The 22,363-nt window shown below is 41.0% G+C and overlaps 1 protein-coding gene across 1 annotated transcript in view; it reads left to right on the forward strand.

The window, feature by feature from the left end:
- The first annotated feature begins 11,465 nt into the window (after positions 1-11,465).
- Positions 11,466-22,363, forward strand: part of RNGTT (RNA guanylyltransferase and 5'-phosphatase) — a 172,133-nt gene continuing 161,235 nt past the window's right edge. Inside the window, exons 1-4 of the mRNA XM_060753013.2 lie at positions 11,466-11,641; positions 14,585-14,694; positions 17,354-17,457; positions 17,540-17,628. Of these exons, the coding sequence (XP_060608996.2) occupies positions 11,578-11,641; positions 14,585-14,694; positions 17,354-17,457; positions 17,540-17,628 (367 nt within the window). The 5' untranslated portion in view covers positions 11,466-11,577. The remainder of the gene's footprint in view (positions 11,642-14,584; positions 14,695-17,353; positions 17,458-17,539; positions 17,629-22,363) is intronic.

Genomic DNA, 22,363 nt, shown 5'->3' on the forward strand with positions numbered 1-22,363 from the left:
ACAAGGTTAATTAGCTCCATGCAGCCTCCTTTCCATTTGGCAAAACACAAGAAGAGTCTTGCTGAATTGGAACTGCTTGCATTGCGAAAACCAAATTGCTTCCTGGGCTGCTTTCTCAAACCCCCAAGGGATACGTGGTTTGTGCACAATGCCGTTTTGTGTGACCAACATTGCCTTCTGAACCAAAATATTTGATTCTTGATTCAATGAAGTTTTGTTCCACTCTGCTTTGGGCAGCTTTAACAATAACTACACCAGCAGCAACAGCAACAGTGGCTTCCTCTTCACTTCATAAATGTTGACAAATGCAGTCTGTTTTGTGGTTCGGAAGAAAAATCAGATTGCACTGTAAGAGTAGATTCTGGAGAGGGCGCACGGGACATTTAATGGCTATGTTTGGTTATCTCTAAACAAAGTATCATCATCATCATCACACTTTTCTCTCTTGATTGAGACTTGACTTGGATCACAACATTAGAAAACAAAGCTAGTCATGGGTTGCTGTGAGTTTTCCAGGCTGTATGGCCATATTCCAGAAGCATTCTCTCCTGATATTTCACCCACATCTATGGCAGGCAACCTCAGAGGTTGTGAGGTCTATTGGAAACGAGGTGAGTGAAGTTTATATATCTTTGGAATATCCAATATGTCTTCTTGAGGCAAGTGTGAAGCAGACAGGAGTTCTTTCCCCCACCCTGGACATTCCACAGATATATAAACCTCGCTTGCCTAGTTTGCAACAGACCTCTCAACCTGTGAGGATGCCTGCCATAGATGTGGGCGAAACATCAGGAGATAATGCTTTTGGAACATGGCCATACAGCCTGGAAAACTCACAACAACCTAGCGATTCCAGCCATGAAGGCCTTTGACAACACAAAGCTAGCCATGTTAAAATGATGTCAAACATATAGAAGCCATTATGGCATAAGGCATATTATCTTCATTATTGCTCTTGAGAGAACTAAAAGCTAGCTGAGAAACATACTACTCTTTGTGTATGCCACCTATTTTTTACACAATTCTTGCCTTGTATCAAAAGTTTCACGAGTTTGGGAAACATAAAAAGTCTGAAAAAATATTTACTTGTGGTAGTAGAGGCAGTCAGGTGAGAGTATACATAAGAACTAATAATCTTTTTTACACCTCTCTCCATTTTTGGAAACTATGCCTCCTACCTTTTTTCTATGTGTACTTTGGGCAAGTCACACTCTCTCAGCCTTAGAGGAAGACAAAGAAACACCAAGGAAACCCTGTGATAGTCAAGGAAACACCGTGATAGTCTTGCCTTGGGGTTACTATAAGTCAGAAATGGCTTGAAGGCACACGACACATCAACAGCCCCAGTGTACACTGTGTTGGCTCATGGTTGGTAGTCAAGTACAACCAGCCCTCTACATTTGCTAGGGCTGGGAGCACAAGAGCCCTATGAACATGAACACTTGTGAATTAAGAAATTCATAAGTCAAAACAGCTGATGTGGAGGGAGGAGTGCAATGTCTAGTTGAAAACACTGAAAGTATGAATGGCAGAATAGGATTTTTCAGGGTGTTGAATGTGCTTTGAAAATAGGACTGCTACTTGTGGATTACTCACAAATCCTATTTCTACTACCAGTTCAGTAAATAGACTTCAAGAGTTTGTCACAGTGTCTGTATTGGGACAATGTATCAGGGCCGATGTGTATCAGGACCTCACAATGGACAAGACGGAAGCAGGGTTTTCCTGTTTGAGTAACATGAGCACAAAGCGAAACTGCAGCACCTGTGGATGATTACTGGCAGTTACGTCGGTCATGCTGGGAAAATTCTGGATTGCAACATTTGCGTGTCAGCAAAAGATGCACCAGCTCTCCCTCTTGGCCTCATAGGAGATATGCCACAGGGCTGCAGGAAACTGGGAATCAGCCGCGTTGAGGCTGTATATGCTGCCAATGCTCTTTGTTAGGAAACACACAGCAGCAACTGAGATAAAGGCTTGATCTGGTTTCTGTTCTGTACTGAAATGATATAATACAAGTGTTCTATTAACATTTATCTACTTTACATACTGGAACTGAACTGATTAATAAGAGCAAAGTGGACCATGTTTACACAGGACAGCCGGATATTTATCCTGTAGCTTAATGAAATAGACTTGTTTGATTCTAGGGATTGATATTTTGCCATGAGTCATGTTGAATCAGTGGCCAAAACACACAGTGGAAGAAAGCAACACAGGAAGTTGTATTGGAAACTTGATACGGACCCTGCCAGAAGCCTCTCTTACTTTATTGGCTATTTTTGGGCAGTACAAAATAAAGGACCTTTTGTTGTTGTTGTTGATTACATTCCCTACAACCCTTTTCACAAATAGTCATTCATGGTGATAGGACAGGCTGTACTTCTGAACCTTGTGAGACAGATAAACATTTTAAGATAGGAAAGAAGCTGAAAGAGTCAAAGGAAAATAAACACAAAATGCAGAAGAAGTCATGTGGAGTGTTTGTTTAGTTGTAGTTTTACAAGGTCTTGTGCCAGCTCTGCCAAGGAGGACTGGTGCCTCCCAAAATGACAAATCCGGGATTCTATAGTATTGAGCTAGAATAGTTAAAGTGGTGTCAAACTGTGTTACGTAATTCTACAGCAGAGATGCACCCTTAGGGGTCATCTACACTGACTATTTCATCCCATCTCAATAATAATAATAATAATAATAATAATAATAATAATAATTTATTTATATTCCACTCTATGTGTTTACTGGTCCAAATGCATCTCTCTTTACAAACCACTGCAGAAAATAAGATCTTCTGTGCTCTCGGAGGCACGTTTGGCGGGGTCAAGAGACAGGGCCTTCTCAGTAATTGCCCCCCAGCTATGGAACTCCCTTCCTGGCAATATTAGATCAGCCCCCTCTCTCCTGTTCTTCAGAAAGATGGTTAAGACCTGGCTGTGGGACCAAGCCTTTGGGGCAGTGCAATGAGGCAAAATGTTGTCCTGAGATGGTTTTAAAGCAACGTTTAATGTGGATATAAGTGATTTTAATGTTTGTATATATTTATGGTTTTATGTACCAGCATTGAATGCTGTGCTCTGCTCTGCGTTCCCTGCGGGGTGAGAAGGGCAGAATAGAAATTTTTAAATAAATAAATAATATCTCCCTGAAGGGACTCGGGGCGGATTCCAAACATAAAAGGCAATCATTCAATGCCCAAATACAACAACAATACATCCATACTAACAAAATTTAAACAAGTCAATATATAAACACAAATTATTATTTAACAACTAAAATTAAATAAAAAACACAGCCTCTTATAACAGACACCATAAAGAACCTTCCGGCTTTCAAGAAAGTCTTCCGGCTTTCAAGAAAGTGGTTTCATTGTGCAAATGATTAAATACATGGCAAACATTCACTGCTGTTTTGGAGAGACAATACAGAGACAGACAAAACAGAAGGTCTCTTGTGTCAACCAACATCCAGCTTTCTGGCGCCTTGGAAGGTTTATGCGCGCCTTGAAAGGTTTATGTTACTGTTAATGTTTATTGCTTATTTTTTGTTATGAGTTTTATTTTTATTGTTTTGTATTACTTGTTGTTATTGTTTTTATTACTGATGTATTGTGGGCTCGGCCTCATGTAAGCCGCCCCGAGTCCCATGGGGAGATGGTAGCGGGGTATAAATAAAGTATTATTATTATTATTATTATTATTATTATTAATCCAGCCACAGAGGGGTGCTGTAGCTCCATCCTCTATTATGAAGAGCCACCAGGACTTCTTCCTTCTTTTTGGTTGCCCAGCATTTTCTGATATTTTTCTTTATGGTGTTGTAAAATATCTCCCCCACTTATTTTAGTGGTACCTAATTTCTCTAATTACAGCACAAGCTGTTTTCAATCTGCTTGGGTCAACAGTAAGCTGGACTTGACAGTGGACAGTCTCGAACTGGCAATCTATCTGTTGGTAGATCTTATAATTGTTGGTAATAGACCAGCTGTGCTAAACCCTGACCAAACAAACACCTTTTCTAGGTGTTTGTTTGGTTGCAGTTTGGAGGTACCTTCAAACTGCATCAAATGAGGCCTGGGTTGATGTTTTGGGGATGGGAGGGGGTGGATTGCTCTCCATTAAGGCACCACATTAAATTGTGTATATTCAATAATGAAGGTTTTGCAAAGTCCAGAATTCAACTCTTCAGTGTATCTTAAGTTAATTAAATGTGGGGGGAAGAATTTGTTTTAAGACCCCGCTCCCCACAGAAGTGACCCTTCACATGTTGAAAACTAGTGGGGTTTTTTGCAAGAACATTAGTCTCTAATTCTACATTCCTAGGGACACTTTAAAGGTGCCTTATATGAGTTATACCATTGCCTAATGCATCTAGCTTTTTTCTTCCCCCCATAGCAGTGGTTCCCAACCTGTGGTCCATGGAACACCAGTGATCCACAAGGACTAAAATATGGTCTGCGGCCTCACTGTTACTACTATGGATAATAACACAGCCCAACAAACAAACAAAAAAATCTTGGTGTCTTCGTTTTTTAGGTCTGTTTCGGGGGTTATTTGGGGTGCTGATTCCGAAAATTGCATTGGTTAGATCACATCTGCTCTAGATTATTAAATATGGTTTTCTGTGTGTGAGCAGATGGCGACTATTGGATGGCATATGTTCTATATCAGAAACTAGAGCTGATGTGGTCTATCCAATGCAATTTTCTGAATCGGCACCCCAAATAACCAAACTGAATCTAAAGTTGGCCAAAAACTGATTCGTAACCCTTTTGGTACTAATGTTGGAGAGTGGTTCCTGTTCAAAGTGGTCCCTGGTCAAGTGGTCTCTGGCCAAAAAAAGGTAGGGAACCACTGCTCCAGAGGGAAGGGTCTTTTCACGGGCAGAGACTGAACTGGGAGTATCCCTCCTCTGCTACAGAGAGAAAAATACCACTTTTCATCTCTTGCTAAATGGGCTCTTGCCCAATCAAGTTCCAGTTCTCCCAGCTGAGACCTTCTCAGCTGTAATAGCAATAGCATACTGAGGCCAAGACGATAAAAGCGTTGTGCTGTAGCTGGGGCTTGCATACCTTTTTTTCAAGCTACGGGAACAGCCTCGAGTATAATTTACAGAAAAAAGACATGAGTAAACATGCTTTGTGCTTAGCTTCTTTGACAACTGAACTATATTTAGAGAAATAACAGCCTGGCCCACTGCTGAAGCCAACTGTTTCAAGGACAGAGACAGTTACTTTGTCGTGTCAACAATACCAGAAAGTAGGTCACGTTGGCCAGGCAGATTTCAGCCCTGTTTCCATTGGCCTTTTCTAAATGTTTGCTAACTTGAAGGCTGGGTTTTAAAATCAACATAAAGAACAGCCATGTTAGCTCTTTTTAAGAACCATTGCGGAACATTTTATTTGTATAGCTTTATTTGTATAGTTGAACATTGAATGTTGTTGACTCTAAGCACGATGTATTCTGAATTCTTCTCAAGGCTGAGTATGGAAAGCACCTTCCTTCCCATACCATTTTCTGAGAAACTCCCTAACTGTGGTGACAACTTTGCCTGAAAACAGTGTTTTTTCTTTCTTTCTCATGCTCATCTGGCAAAATGCTTTCATGTGATCTCCTCATCCTGGTTTCTCCTTTCGCTGGAGGTTTGTTTTCATCTGAATTATTTACATCTGAAACTGCCCATATTTTAAAATATTTCTTCTATGTCTTTATGCAGATTTTGGGAAATAAACCTATTAAGCCTGGAGTAAACCAACATGGCTTTCTCCCACTAATTTACAAATGGCTTGAGACAGATTCTGCAGCTGGGGTGAAGAACATCTGGCCCTTTGGACCAGGAAATGGGGAAAGTGGCCAATGTGCAGCCTCCAAATGACTCTTTTTGAGCCGTTACTCCAAAACTTTGACCTATATCTTTTTGTTTAGATTTTTTATTTATTAAAACCACTCTTTGTAGAGCTAGAAGTACAAGCAGCGACCTTCCACCATAACGACATCTTCCCTAGTGATGTTAGGCCCAGGAGAATTCTGTATTTAAACAGGAAATTGATTTCCAGTTTGCATTCTGGTTAAATGAAGGTCTACCCTAGGTCTTGAGGTCAGCAGTTCAGCCGGCACAAGGGTTTAACCAATTGTGCCACCATGGCTCCATTAATCAAGGAAGGAGTAATATGAGGAAGAACTATATTAGTTGAGTAAAATAAGATTTAACTTGGTGGTAATGTCTCTATTGTTTGATGTCAAATGTTTAATGTGTTATTTTTTAATTTATGGTATGTCTTGTTTATTCTTTGGTTATATTATATGGCATCGAATACTGCCATTATATGTTGTTGGCTGCCCTGAGTACCCATTGGGGAAATGGTGATGATGATTAAGAATGGAAGGAAGAGAGAGAATCTGGGACATATATTGACGAAGTCTTTCATGGCTGGAATCACTGGGTTGTTGTAGGTTTTTCGGGCTATATGGCCATGTTCTAGAAGCATTCTCTCTTGATGTTTTGCCTGCATCTATGGTAGGCATCCTCAGAGGTTGTGAGGTTACAACCTCACAACCTTGAACACGGCCATATAGCTCGAAAAACCTACAACAACCCAATCTGGGACATTTTAAAAGCAGTTGATTAAAAGGATTAATTGGGGTTCTCTCTGTCAAATCAATACAGTTGGAGAGATTGTCATAATGGTTATGTAATCTAGCCAAAGATTCTTAGCTCTGGGTTAGAAAAAAAGCTGGCTAAAAAGAGCAATTCTCCACACGGGCTTCTAAAAGTGGGTTCAAGCCTCTTCTTCTTCTGCCTACAATTTGCAGTTGACTTAGTTCAGTTTTGAGGCTCTTGGTGAATTCATGCAGTGTGAAAGTTATGCCGATTGCACCGATCTTGTCTTTTTACATTTTCAGTTCATATGAGCCTAAACAAAAATGAGGCACAGTGAGTAACCATTCCTGTGGACACCAGAGGTTTTTCTGTGATACAGGATTCAACAGTGTAATTTGTTTCAACTAGTCATCCCTCCACATTTGCTAGGGTTAGAGGCACAGAACCCCCACAAAAGTGGAAATACGGCAAATAAAAAGGAATCTATCTTAAAAGGAATCCATAGGTCCTCTAGACTTGTGGTGGAGGTTGGCCATCAAGTTACACTGGAAGGCCTAGAGGGACCATATCAATAAAATTTATGAATAATCTATAATAGCAAAACCTGCTAATTTGTAGGGCCGACTGTGCTGTCATTTGTTTTGTGCCATGTTGTTTGTAACTGCCATAAGTGCCTGCTTGTTTTATCCTCCCACTCATCACATGCGGTGTCTTTAGCAAAGGACTGCCTCCTCTTCATGTTCCTTCCACCACGTGCCGGCCACGTTTCCCAGTCCATGTGTGTCAGTATGTGAATCTTTCCAAACCAATTCTTTTTTTCCAATTTATCCCTCCCAAGTGATCCACCGCATCTGGTCTGAATTACCATAATTCCTGATCTTTGGTTGAGGCATGCAAATTGTAAATTTAATATCTTGAAGATCGGCAACTATCAAACCAATTACCATAACATAATTTGCATGCCATATGGATTTGCCCATTGAAAGAATATGCCAAGGCAGATTCAGAGAATGCCAAGGTGACTGATACTGACCGAGGGAAGAGGAATTCCTACTTGTCTAGAGCACTGTACTTTATGTTATGATGGAGATATGTGGATGCATCTCCCAGCTCTTCCTTTTAAATCCTCCCAGCTCTTTCTTTTAGCTAAGTGATCCCAACTCAGGACTGTAATGCAAGGTGGGAGGGAGTTAAGTTTCATTCTCAGTGAAATTTGCCCAGGCTTGCACATTACATTCATCTGGCTCTCTGTAGAAGACATGCCGGCATGGAAAACATTAGCATCAGAGTCATTTGAGCTTTATTCGCCCCCCCCCCCCACTTTATAGAACTCTACTATGATCTGTTTATGTCTCATATATTATGTTTTTTACAAATATATGGATACACATACACATACACACACACACACACACACACACTGTTTGTCACTTTGTAGGTCAATAGGATGGAAGAGCAGTATATACATATAGGAATAAATCATACATATAGGAAAATACATACATATAAGGGCCAGAGGTTTAGCACAGCTGGTAAATCACCAGCAACTATAAGATCTGTCAACCGAAAGGTTGCAAGTTCAAAGCCTTGGATCGGCATGAGCTGCCGACTGTCAGCCCTGCTCACTGTTTACCTAAGCAGCCGAAAACAGCTTTAGCTGTGATTAGAGAAATTACCGCTAAAAGTGGGAAAGGTGTTTTACGACAGCATAAAGAAAGAAGATCAGAAAATGCTGGTTGACCAAAAGGAAGGAGGAAGTTCTCACAGTTCTTCATCACAGAGGATGGAGTGACATCACCCCCCAGAGGCTGGACTCACCTTCCACGGCACCTACAGCTGGACACCGAGTCGAAACAACACACACCTCCTTTTGTTCTGTCTGTCTGTGTATTGTCTATACAGAGTGGCATTGAATGTTTGCCGTGTATGTGTATTGTGATCTGCTCCGAGTCCCCTTTGGGTGAGAACGGCAGAATATAAATAAAGTATTATTATTGAAATGGCAGGGAAAAGGTTCCAAGGAAAGGAGAGGCAAAGAGAGTCCCAGAGGTCTGAAAAGCACGGATTTATTACCAGCTGGGACCCTGGTGAGGAGTTCTCTCCTAAAGCACCAGAGCAAATGATAGAGGCATTGACTGTGCCTTTTATAGTCTCCAATCGGAGTCAAACAAAGAAACATGCTACTACATACATTAACGTAATTCCTACGTCATCTTAGCATCAAGTTCTAACCTCCAACATGCAAAAAGGCATGTCTGTGTATTTCTAGGAGCAGCCTGCATCCATCAGTCAAGAGGCCCACTTTGAGTTGTCAGGAGGGAGGGGGGATTGGCTCCTTCCTTAGAGCCTAGTTGTACCCGCTAGGATGGGCTTATCTCCTGGAATGTAGAGATAACCTGCCCCCCTTCTCCTCCCTCCTGCCATGCCTTGGACACAGATCTCCTTCAGCATTCTTTCTACACACAGAGAGAACTAGATTTTTCTATATTTCAGTGTTTGTAAAGTACTTACAATGTTATGCATAAATCAATAAATATCTATTTTCCAATATCTCCTCATTATTATTATTATTATTATTATTATTATTATTATTATTATTTTCCAGTGGGCTCCCATGGCTGTTTCCTCCGAAGTAAGTGCCATTGGGTTTTATGGAACACTCACCTAGGTAGGGACTAAAGCATTATTTTAACATGACCCGATTAAGAGAATGAATGCAAAAGTATAGAAACAAGCAAATGCTACTGAAAGTAGCAACTGTAATATGCATCTAGAGCAGACATGGGCAAACTTCGGCCCTCCAGATGTTTTGGACTCCAACTCCCACAATTTCTAACAGCCTCAGACCCTTTCCTTTTTCCTCTCAGCCGCTTAAGTGGAAAGGAAAGAAAGGAAGGGGGCTGAGGCTGTTAGGAATTGTGGGAGTTAAAGTCCAAAACACCTGGTGGGCAGAAGTTTGCCCATGTCTGAGCTAGACATCCACGCCTCCTTATTCACAGAGGCAACGCTGTACTGTAACTCCAAGTTCCTACTGGTTTGATATTGAATCTACTCAGCTGACTGACAATGGTTTACTGCCTATTTGAGCAATTGCCTTTCAGCATGATCTGAAGAAGCCAAAATTAGATGGCACCAGAAACATTGCAGCACATTGTTATAGCTGCAATCGCCTCCAGCGGAAGCTTTGTGTATTCTTGTGAGTGGAGTTATGGCTCCATCTACTGTTCTGAAACCGACATGTAAATATTTTAAAAGTCACTAAGAGGAATAATTCTTCCAATTTACTGAGGAGCATAAGGTCACTATAAAAGTGGGAAAATGCATTTTAAAAAGGTAATTTTAAAAAATTGCTTTTAGAATCTCTAGGTTCTCCAATGTGACTATGAACAACTTCTGCTGGCCACAGAATCATGCTGGAGGACCTGCAAATCCCTAGAGATGTATTCTTTCGAAACATCTCTAAACCAGAGCTGTCCAAATTGTGTGTTGTGCAGGCCCGTAGCCAGGATTTCGATTCGGGGGGGGGGGGGGGTTGAGTTTTTTTCAGGGGGTGTGCCAAGGAGTGTTGGAGTCTCACCAAGCTACAAATCCCAAGATCCTATAGCATTGAGCCATGGCAGTCAAGGTGGCATCAAAGTGCATTATATCTATTATGTTGCTGTTTATTCGTTCAGTTGCTTCTGACTCTTCATGATCTCATGGACCAGCCCACGCCAGAGCTCTCTGTTGGCGGATCTTGCCCTTGGTCTAGTGTAGAAGGGCCTTAAGTCGCATCAGCTAACTTCTGTGAACCATAACCAGAAACCAGAACGGCCTCCTCCCTGCAGGCTTTTAAAGACGAAGGCGTTTAAGACCATCAAGGGCTGCTGTGCTTTTGCGATGTGATTTTATATGCTTTTAAGGTTTTAACGTGGATTGTTTTAATATCAACGTTTAATACTGTTTGTATATGGTTTGCTGACAGAAATTATATTACCTTAACTCATTGGAGAGCCACGTATTCACATTTGTATACTTTTATATATCTATACAGATTTTATCAGATTATTGTATTATCTATGAGGTTTATCAACTACATGTTTTATCCTAGGCTGTTTTATTGGCATATTTTAAACTGTTCATTTCTAACTGTTTGTTTGTTTTTGCTTTATTTCTATTTTGTCAAAGACCACACCTGGAATATTGTGTCCACTTCTGGGCACCACAATTGAAGAGAGGTATTGACAAGCTGGAATGTGTCCTAAGGAGGGCGACTAAAATGATCAAGGGTCTGAAGAACAAGCCCTATAAGGAGCGGCTTAAAGAGCTGGGCATGTTTAGCCTGCAGAAGAGAAGGCTGAGGGGAGACATGATGAGGGCCATATATAAATATGTGAGAGGAAGTCATAGGGAGGAGGGAGCAAGCTTGTTTTCTGCTGCCCTGGAGTCTAGGACACAATGGAACAATGGCTTCAAACTACAAGAAAGAAGATTCCATCTGAACCTGAGGAAGAACTTCTTGACTGTGAGAGCCGTTCAGCAGTGGAACTCTCTGCCCCAGAGTGTGGTGGAGGCTCCTTCTTTGGAAGCTTTTAAACAGAGGCTGGATGGCCATCTGTCAGGGGTGATTTGAATGCAACATTCCTGCTTCTTGGCAGGGGGTTGGACTGGATGGCCCACGAGGTCTCTTCCAACTCTTTGATTCTATGATTCTATGAAAGCCTTCGACAATACACCTTTAAGTGGCCCAATGACATGTCCAGAATGATCAGCTTTGTGCTCTGACTCGTGGAAGGCCCTCTAACCATAGAGTGTACGAGAACCCGCCTCCCTTCCGTTGCCAGAGCGGTCGAAGCCGGCAGCATTCCGGAAGCGGAACCGGTGGCGCTCTGCCCCCGGTGCATTGTGGTCCGGCGGCGTTGCTGGGCTTGACGGCAAGCGCTGGGAAGTGTTGCTGCCAGGGGAGAGGAAGCGGCGACGGCGTCCTCTTCCTCCTCCGCCATGTCCTTCAACAAGATCCCCCCGCGGTGGCTGAACTGCCCCAGGAGGGGGCAACTCGTGGCCGGTGAGCGGACGCCTCGCACCCGCCTCCCCCAAGGCGGCATCTTTCCTCACTGGGCAAGGCTGCCATGGCTCCTTGCTGTGGGGTCGTGGAGTTGTCATCCGACGGGGCACCAGGTGGCAGAGAAGGCGGAAGAGCCCGGGAAAATGCCTCTCTCACACTTCCATAGCATTGAAGTGTTTTGGACTTAACTCCCATCATTCCTAACAGTCTCAGGCCCCTTCCTTTTGCCCCTCAGGCGCTTAAGCGGCTGAGGGGCAAAAGGAAGGGGCCTGAGACTGTTAGGAATGATGGGAGTTGAAGTTCAAGACACTTGGAGGGGCCAACGTTTGCCCAAGTCTGGCCCGGCCCGGGTAACTTCCTCTCACACTTCCATAGCCCTGGCAGCGGATGCTCCCACACTGAGTGATGTTCCAAAGGGACACAGCAGAGTCTTTGCGTTGCACCTGATGAAGTGATCTTCCCTCCACAAAAGTACAGGCTACTTTTGGTCCAACCTCCAGGTGTTTTGGACTTCAACTCCCACCATTCCTAACAGCCTCAGACCCCATCGTTTTCCTTTCCTAAGGAAAAAGGAAAGGGTCTGAGGAATTTGTGGGAGTTAGAGGCCAAAACACCTGAGGGCTGAAGTTGTCCATGCCTGTTGTAGAGCATCTCACTTGCATTTCTCAGATCCCAGCACACTGAGCCATGGCAGTTCAAGTGATGGCAAACTACATGAATTCTCCAGTCTCCATCAGGCATGGCAAACTTCAGCTCTCGGGGTGTTTTGGACTTCAACTCCCACCATTCCTAACAGCCTCAGGCCCCTCCCTTTTCCCCCTCAGCCGCTTAAGCAGAATCGAAGTCCGAAACGCTTGGAGGGGCCAAAGTTTGCCCAGGCCCAGCTTTGTAGGTTTCTCTCCATTTTCCATTGCTTTCGGACTGACTTTCTGACCAAACCACAGGAAGCCACCAGACACAATAATATTATCACCAAGTGGATTCTTATCAGATATGCCTGCCCAGTTAAAGGAATAGTGACCATATACAGGCAGTCCTCGGGTTATGAGTTGTTCTTCAGTTGAATTTGTAGGAGCCCCCGATGGTGCAGTGGGTTAAACCCTTGTGCCGGCAGGATTGAAGACCGACAAGTCGCAGGTTTGAAACTGGGGAAAGCGCGGATAAGCTCCCTTTTGTCAGCTCCAGCTCCCCATGCGGGGACATGAGAGAAGCCTCCCACAAGTATGATAAAACACATACACACACACAAATCCAGGCGTCCCTGCAGATAGCCAGTTCTCTCACACCAGAAGCAACTTGCAGTTTCTCAAGTCGCTCCTGACATGAATTTTTTAAAAAAAGTTGAATATACCTCTGAGGATGCTTGCCATAGATGCAGGCGAAACGTCAGGAGAAAATGCCTCTAGACAATGGCCATATAGCCTGAAAAAAACCTACAACAACCCAAAATTTGATTTTGTATGTAAGTTGGAATAGATACATTTTAAAGTATAACTCCTGCTATACACACACACACAAACATATATGTATGTGTGTATATATATATATATATACACACACACAAAAGCTATGGATAGCATTGTGAAAGTTTAACATCCCTGGATTGCTGTAAGTTTTTCGGGTTGTATGGCCATGTTCCAGAAGCATTCACTCCTCAGGATACTCTCTCCTCAGGAGGAGAGAATGCTTCTGGAATACATCCCGAAAAACTTATAGCAACTCAGTGATTCTGGCCATGAAGGTCACAACATCTGAGACCCACAGGTTGAGGACCACTTCTGTAAGGCAATCTGTTCCAGTGCTGAACCTCTCTTACAATAAAAAAGGGCTCCTAATGTTCAGATGGAATTTCCTTTCTTGTAATTTGAATCCATTGGTTTATGTTGTAGTCTCTGGAGCAGCAAATAATAAGATGGTTCCATCTTCTACATGACACCCCTTCAGATATTTAAAGCCAACTCTCATGTCTCTAATCCACCAAGGATTGGTGTCCTATATACATATCTCAGTATCTCTGTTTTGTCTTCTCTAAACTAAACATATCCAGTTCCCTGACTTGTTCTTCTTAAGACTTGGTTTCTTATGTTTGATCATATTGGCCTCTGTTCCTGTTTATCAATATCCTTTTTGAACTGTGGTCAACTGGATAAAGAATATTGTGAGGTCATTGATAAAAAAGATTATCTGATTGTAAAAACAATTAAGCAGCCACAATAGAGATACACAATTGAAGTTTTTGCAGTATTGTTTAATTATGTGTATGGTCCTTGATCACAAATGAGCAAACTTTTTTCTGATTTGGCAGGACTTTAATATGTTGAGTGTCAAATTTAGAAATTGCCAAGTTATGTAATACTTTGCCTAGATGCCAGTTGATGTTGCCAGAAAAAAACGGTACAAAGCACTACCTTTCACAGCTGTCTCTGAGTACTTAGAGCAGATCAGATCTAGGAGATCTTTTATTTAAGGAAGACTGTGATTTTATCCAAAATATGAAGTCAGAAGGACACGGGATAGATTTCCTTTGGTCTCCTGTTTACATATCCCTGCTTTCTCTGGGCTGATTGCTGGTTACTGTCTTTTTGAAAGGAATAATTTTATTGGTTTGCTGATTTCTCTAGACTCTTACTGATTTCAATAGCTACCATCCTAGTCTTCACTGGGCAACATAAGAACAAGTCACATGGGATCCAGTATTGATCTGATCTGATCTGCTCAGCTTCATCCCTGTTGGATTATATTGATTTCAGAACACACCTGATGGCATAAGCTGCATTTTGTACTACTGTATTCCCTTATTTAGCAATTTAAAGTACAGGCTTCTATGAAATCTAGCAAACTTCTCTGTACTTCTCTGAATATTTTAATACTGATTATATGCTTGTTTATATATGCATGTTCATAACATGCCTATTGTAATAATATGTTTTTGTTGTAAAACAGGGCGATTTTTACCTCTGAAGACTATGTTAGGGCCAAAATATGATGATCAAGTTGCTGAAGAGTCTCGTTTCCATCCCAGTATGTTATCAAACTACTTAAAGAGCCTTAAGGTAAGGAGCAAAAGATTATTATTTTCAAGCATTAATAATTTCTCTTCTGTGAAATAGAATGGTAGAAATAGGTATCTAAGGCAGCTTGTCTCTTTGGCTTAATTAGTGAAGGATAATTCATAGGGGAAAGAAAATTCAGAAATACATGGTATGTAATTATTTCATTCCCGACACAATATGACTGTTTTTCCACTATTGAATCTGATTCATTAACAGTATAAACTGCATATGCAGTAGTATATCCTGAAGTAGTATATTCTGAAGTAAAGACATGAGTCCCTCTCGGGGTGAGAAAAGCGGTATACAAATACTGTAAATAATAAATAAATCTATCATATCTCCATGAAGTATCTGGGTGATCAAGAAAGAGCTGGTTTTAAGATAGTGTATGTTTTTGAAGTCAACTGGATGGGTTCTCTTGACACCATTCTCCAGCATGTTAATTAAGCCCTCCTTTGAGATGCTGAAGGAATTGAACTACTGGATGAGGACTCCTGAGTTCAAGGGCTCTTGCTTGGTTAGGTGAGATTCACATGAACATTGTTGGTGTTTCAAGGGCTAGGAGTAGGTTACTCTGCATGGTTGGGGGCTGCATTGGTGACCAGCAGCCTTGGTGTAGTTTTGTCCCACATGTGTGTTTTTTCACTCTTTGGGTCATTTTAATAGAGGTATTTTTTCCAATACAATTTGTAAGGCAACTTGAGGGATGAATGTGAGATGAAATTGCTGTCACCATTGGATGACATTTGTGTGGCAGTTCTTTTCAGTTCTTTTCCAGAATTTTTTTAAAAATTTGCAGTGTCCTGGTTGAGCCACATACAGTCTGTGAACCTCAGTCTTTTTCTACAAAATGTCTATGCTGAAATAGGGCATACTTGATACATTTGAAAAATAAAGTTAATACTGGGTTGTTGTAGGTTTTTTCAGGCTATATGGCCATGTTCTAGAGGCATAATCTCCTGACTTTTCGCCTGCATCTATGGCAGGCATCCTCAGAGGTTGTGAGGTCTGTTGGAAACTAGGAAAATTGGGTTTATATATCCTTGGAATGTCCAGGGTGGGAAAATGGGTTTATATATCTGTGGAATGACCAGGTTGGGACAAAGAACTCTTGTCTGCTGGAGCTAGGTATGAATGTTTCAACTGACCACCTTGATTAGCATTTGATGGCCTGGCAGTGCCTGGGGCAATCTTATGTTGAGAGGTGATTAGATGTCCTTGATTGTTTCGTCTCTGTTGTTTTGCTGTTGTAATTTTAGAGTTTTTTTTAATACTGGTAGCCAAATTTTGTTCATTTTCATGGTTTTCTCTTTTCTGTTGAAATTGTCCACATGCTTGTGGATTTCAATGGCTTCTCTGATTCCCCCAGGCACTGCCAGGCCATCAAAGGCTAATCAAGGTGATCAGTTGAAACATTCACACATAGCTCCAGCAGACAAGAGTTCTTTGTCCCACCCTGGTCATTCCACAGATATATAAACCCATTTCCTAGTTCCAAAATTTTGGACAACTGGCTGCAGTTGCACTGCCTCTTGAACAAACATTCTCTCACAAGACATTCCACAGATGTATAAATCTCACTTGTCTAGTTTCCAACAGACCTCACAACCTCTGAAGATGCCTGCCATAGATGTGGGTGAAACGTCAGAAGAGAATGCTTCTGGAACATGGCCATACAGCCCGGAAAATCACAGCAACCCAGTGATTCCGGCTATGAAAGCCTTTGACAACACATTTGCAAAACTGAATGCATTTTAACATTTTGATGTTTTCAATAAAACATTTTTTTGCTGTCCAGTTCACATTAATCCCATTACATGATTCCTTGGAGTGTTCAGGGCTTGACATTTTTAAAGTAATTCCTCAATGTGTCAGAGTGGACATTCAGACATCTCACAGAAAGGTACATTTTAAAGTGTAACTCCAACCAGAGAGAGAGAGAGATTTGGATAGCATAGGGAAGGGCTGACACCACCTCGCTGTTCGTTTTCCTGTCTGCACCCCTGTTCAGAAGATTTCACCTCACTTTCTGTCCCTGTGAGAATTGGATTTTGAAAATTTTGGCTTGTTGTGGAAACAAGGATTGGTTCAGTGGAGACCCCCTTTCCCCGTGATAACTCTTTTAGGAGTGGATGTTCCATCCTAAGAATTGATTTCTCTCACTTCCTGCTGTCTCACCCCCTTTTTTAAGCTACAAGTCATTTCTAAGTCAGATATTTGTAACTTGAGGACTTCCCGTATTCAGTTCATTGAGGAAAGTCAAGACATACAGTAGGTCTGCTTGACTGTAGTTTCATTTATACTTGGGAGAGCTTTGAATACTATAGAACTACTTTGGAGGACCTGTATAATGTCTAGTGTTTTCAGCACAAATCTGTGGTTAACTGTTGCCAGAAATTTTGAGGGAAATTGACTATAGAATCGTGCCTGATGCTTAGAGAGGGTACTTCCCTACACCGTGAAAATCTATGGTATGCTTCAGTGGGAAGACCAAGATATTTTCTAATGTAGATACGAAAAAAGGGTTCCAGATTACACAAAATTAGTAGTACGTTATGAGTCCTGGAACCAGTCCCTCACATACTATGTGGGCCTACTCTTAATGGAACTATCAAATATATAGCAATAAATAATGAATACTATGTTTTATTATTTTCAGGTTAAAATGTGTTTGCTGATAGACCTGACAAATACCACTAGATTCTATGACAAGAGTGATATAGAAAAAGATGGCATTGTATATATAAAGCTTCAATGTAAAGGGTAAGTTGGTTGAAATCATGAATATTTATTTTACATTGGAAAATGTGCCTATAGCACTGATCCTTTTGGGTTTTTTTTTCAGACATGGTGAATGTCCCACAACTGAGAACACAGAAGCATTCCTCCGTGTATGTGACTATTTTAGTAATAAGAACCCAACTGATCTTATAGGTATGTATATTTGATCTTTCTATGTTTTGACTATATTTTTCTTGGTTGCTGTTAGTTTTTCGGGCTGTATGACCATGCTCCAGAAGCATAATCTCCTGACTTTTCGCCTGCATCTATGGCAGGCATCCTCAGAGGTTGTGAGGTCTGTTGGAAACTAGGAAAATTGGGTTTATATATCCTTGGAATGTCCAGGGTGGGAGAAAGAACTCTTGTCTGTTGGAGGTAGGTGTGAATGTTTCAATTGACCACCTTGGTTAGCATTTTATGGCCTAGTATTTTTCAAGGTGTGGTTTCTTACTGCCTGGGGGAATCCTTTGTTAAGAGGTCATTAGCTTTCTATTGTTGAATGCTCCCCTGTTTTTGAATGTTGCTCTTTATTTATTGTTACAAGCATGTGGACAAGTTCTACAGAAAGGAAGAACCCATGAAAATGAACAAAATCTGGCTACAGTATTAAAAACTCTAAAATCATAACAGTAAACACAACAGTATTCCACAGATACATAAACCCCATTTTCCTAGTTTTCAACAGACCTCACAACCTCTGAGGATGTCTGCCATAGATGCAGGCGAAATGTCAGGAGAGAATGCTTCTGGAACATGGCCATAAAGCCTGAAAAACTTACAGCAACCCAATGATTCCGGTCATGAAAGCCTTCGACAATGTATTTCTCTTGTTTGCCTACATAACTATCTTCTGATCTCTTTATTCCTATACTACAAGTAACAGCCAGGTGTGCACATTTGCAGTGGTCTTGATGTTGTGGAATGAATTCACAAAAGTATTTGATTGTATAGCATATCTGTGTGATGACCAAAGTTAAACAGTGAAATATATTAGCATCTCCTTTTGGGGCCAGTTATTCTTCAGTCATTACAGAATGTCTGTGAAAAATAGAACCAAGGAGCAGAACGGAATGAAATCACCAAGTGTGGAGGACGTTCCACTCCTAGAACTGCTGCTTCATGTGCAGAAGACAAGGCTGAATGACTTCAGTTGCATATATTCAGTCAAGCAGTTAAGCAAACGAATTTCGGTAGCGTATTACTAGTGCCAGTAGTCTGCGTGAAGTTTTGCTTTTAATATGTGGAACCAGAGCACAGTGTCAGGTGCACTCCAGTGTTTTGTGAACTGTGATTTGTTTTAGGGGACAATTTGTAGTCATAATTAGGAGAGGATGTAAACTGTAATTTGTGCTAACTGGAGAAATGATGCTATAGATGTGGGGCCCTTCCACACTGCCACATAACCCAGAATATCAAGGCAGGAAATCCCACAATATCTGCTTTGAACTAAGTTATCTGAGTCCACACTGTCATATATTCCAGTTCAAAGCAAATATTGTAGGATTTCCTGCCTTGATATTCTGGATTATATGGCTGTGTGGAAATTCCTGTAGTCTTGTACCATTTCAGAATCTGCATTAATTCTAAAATTGGACATCACAGTCAACGATGAATTTAAAAGTAAAGTAGGTAGAATGCATAAAGTGCCTTTCCTAACTGTAGCAGAGAGCTGGGCAATGACAGATCTTCACTGTATGAAGTGGTAGTGCATGGATAATACCCTAAATTGATTTGCGCTGTTTTGTTAATTCCAAAAATACTTTGCATTTGCATAGGCTTCTGATGAATATTTTAATGTATTGATGGGTTTCAAAATGATGTAAATTGTGCTGTTAATTCCAACTAGAGTAGACCCATTTAATCAGTGGAACTTAGGTTTTCAGTGTCTCTGTGTTAGTGACTTACATGTACGTACATCCCTTTTTGGATGGAAAGCAGGGGACTATTTCTCTTGTCCTTGTCCTCAGCCCTCAAATTTCACATGCCTGGCAGCTGTCATGGCCCAAGAGGGGATGCTGCTTCTACTTCTTATTAGGGGTGGAGTTGAGGAGTGATTTAAACCATGAAGTTTCTGAATTCTTGACTAGATGTTTTTTTCTGCATTGTGAATTTCTCTGCTTTTCCCATTGGATAGCATTAGCAGTAAGGCCCCTCCCAGGGCTTGGCAGCTGCTGGGGATGACAGCTGCTGGGAAGAGAATTGCACATCTGTAGGGCTACATACACATTTAGGATCTAAGTTACCATTGATTCAGTGGATACTTTAATCTGTGTTTGACTGGGCTTGTTCCCATGTAAGCCTCCATGAGTCCCTTCAGGGAGATGGTGGTGGGATACAAAAATAAAGTTGTTGATGTTGATGTTGTTGTTGTATGCTCTAACTGGAACTAACAATAGAATTTAGATTTTCATTTAGACCCCGTGCTTGCTTATGGAATAACAAAAGCATCAACAACGTATTCCTTACCCACCTCTTCCTTGTTGATTGAGTTAGGGAACAACAACAAATAACCTGGCACATCATATCAATTAAAAAAGCACATAAAACCAACACATTCTGAAATTGCCAAAATACTTTAAAAACAATAATTTGAAAATATTTTGGTTAGATGGATCAGATGAATTGTTCACCCTGTGGGAGAAAAAGGTTACAAATAACTGTGGATAGAAGATAGGCAATTCTGGCTCTTCAGGTATTGTTGGTTAGCAACTCTTTATCACCTCATGCCACATGGGAGTAGCAGATCAACTGTATCTGAAGGCTGACATTTGCTCACACTTGGGAATATATTACTCTGAACTTTATTTGGAATGGAATTATTGGCATTTGAACTTGCTGTTCATCCAATGTATGTTGTAATATTTATTATCAATATGCTGACAAGAGCTATGGTCACATTACTTCAGTGTAGCACAATGCATGAGTCTTATATTGCCTTACATGTTAACATATTTATTATGCCATATGCTTTTATGGAAAAATTGAATGGTGCAGGTAGTGTATTAAACATTAGAACAAGAAACAAGAAATAATGAACTTTTATTTATTGATCAAAATATGTGGGATTCAATACAGGTTGAGTATCCCGTATTCCAAATATTTTGGACTAAGAATTCCATGCTTTGGATGGTTTTTTGAATTCTGGAATGCTTACATATGCATACTGTCTTTGAGATGAGACCATTTTTGTCTCATATATACCATTTACACATATCCTGAAGGCAATTTTATCCACAATATTTAAAAATAATTTTGTTCATGAAACAAAATTTGTTTACATTGAACCATTCAAAAAGTAAATGTGTTACTGTCAGCCACCCATGTGAACAATTTTGGATTTGGGAATATTTTGGATTTCAGAATTCCATAGAAGGGATACTTAATTTGTCTTTGCTGCTGCATAAAAATAATTTTTTATCATGATTGCAAGGCTTTTCAGTTCTAGTATTTATTTTGTACAGTGAAATAGAAATGCCTTCCCTTGGGCACAGACTGATGTGAAAGGTTGTATTAAAAAGTCTCTTATGTATTCTACCATATGCTGAGAATTAAAAATTGAGAATAAAGGGAGGGCATTTGTATGGCAGCACACCAGATTATGGAACTTGGTACTTCAAGAGATTGGCTTGCTCCTTCACTTATGGCAGAGTTAGGTACCTTTGGCCCTCCATCAACTCTCAAACATCCTGGCACACACCGTGAAGGGTTATGGATTGTGGGAACTGTGCAGTAGCTAAAGGTTTCCTCAACCTGACTTGTGAATCTTTGCTGTCATGTGAGGATCTAATTGTTTAGGTGACCATTTGACTTACTTTGGGTTTGTTTGCATATATTATTAGCGTTCTGCCTATTTACTATATATATGTTTAAAAGCAATGCTTTTGGATTGTGCGATGGGAAGTTGCTGCTAAATGTGAGAGAAATAAGGTTGAACACTGTGAAAGCCATCCACTACATGGCTACCAGCCTCCTCCCAGTAGACTCAAATCAAGGAAAAGCTTTATGAGAACTATCACTCCTCTTGGCATCCCTCCAGCAACAGCAAGGGTATCCCTCTGAGCAGCTAAATCAGGAAATCTCAACTGGATGCCCCTCCTCGCAAGAGTCTTCCCCCAGGGGCAAACCAAGAATGGGCAACCTGGAAGTCCCTGAATAGACTCAGAAGCGGAGTGGGCAGATCAAAAGATAACCTGGCAAAATGGCACTACCTAAAAGAATCCCATACCTTGTGTGACTGTGGAGCAGAACAGACAACTCTGCATCTGTATGCTTGTCCATTGTGCCCTGTCTCATGTACAGAGGAGGAATTGTTGGAGGCTACAATGCTGTTGCTGTTACCCATTTTTGGTCAAAAGATGTTTAACCTTCTATTTTTATCAGTTTTATACTAATTTAAGCAATGCTTTTGATGCGAAATAAAAATATATAACTATATATATACTAGCTGTCCCTGGCCATGCATTGCTGTGGCCCAGTGTGGTTAAATGGAAAAGAAAGAGAAGAGAAAGAGCAGATTTCTAATATATTTAATTTCACAATGTATACAATATTTTGTGTTCCATTGTCTGTGCAGATATAGAGGTTGTCTGGTTTGCCCACTCTAGAACATGCAACATATAATTGTCCACGTGAGAAGCTATCCATGTCTAGATCTGACCCGCACAAAAGACTGGCCCTGAGCTTTGTTGATGGTGATTGCAAACACCAATCAAACTGGGAATTGCAATCTCTTATACTGAAATGGCATATCTGTTGAAATCATAGGAATGTGAGGAATGAGAACATCTTCAGCCCAAAATATCAAGGCAGATAATCCACAGTGTCTGCTTTATACTGGATTATTTGTCAGTGTTGATTTAGGACCTTTCCTATACAGCCATATAACCCA

This window comes from Anolis sagrei, chromosome 1 (assembly GCF_037176765.1).
Source record: "Anolis sagrei isolate rAnoSag1 chromosome 1, rAnoSag1.mat, whole genome shotgun sequence".
Classification (NCBI taxonomy): domain Eukaryota; kingdom Metazoa; phylum Chordata; class Lepidosauria; order Squamata; family Dactyloidae; genus Anolis; species Anolis sagrei.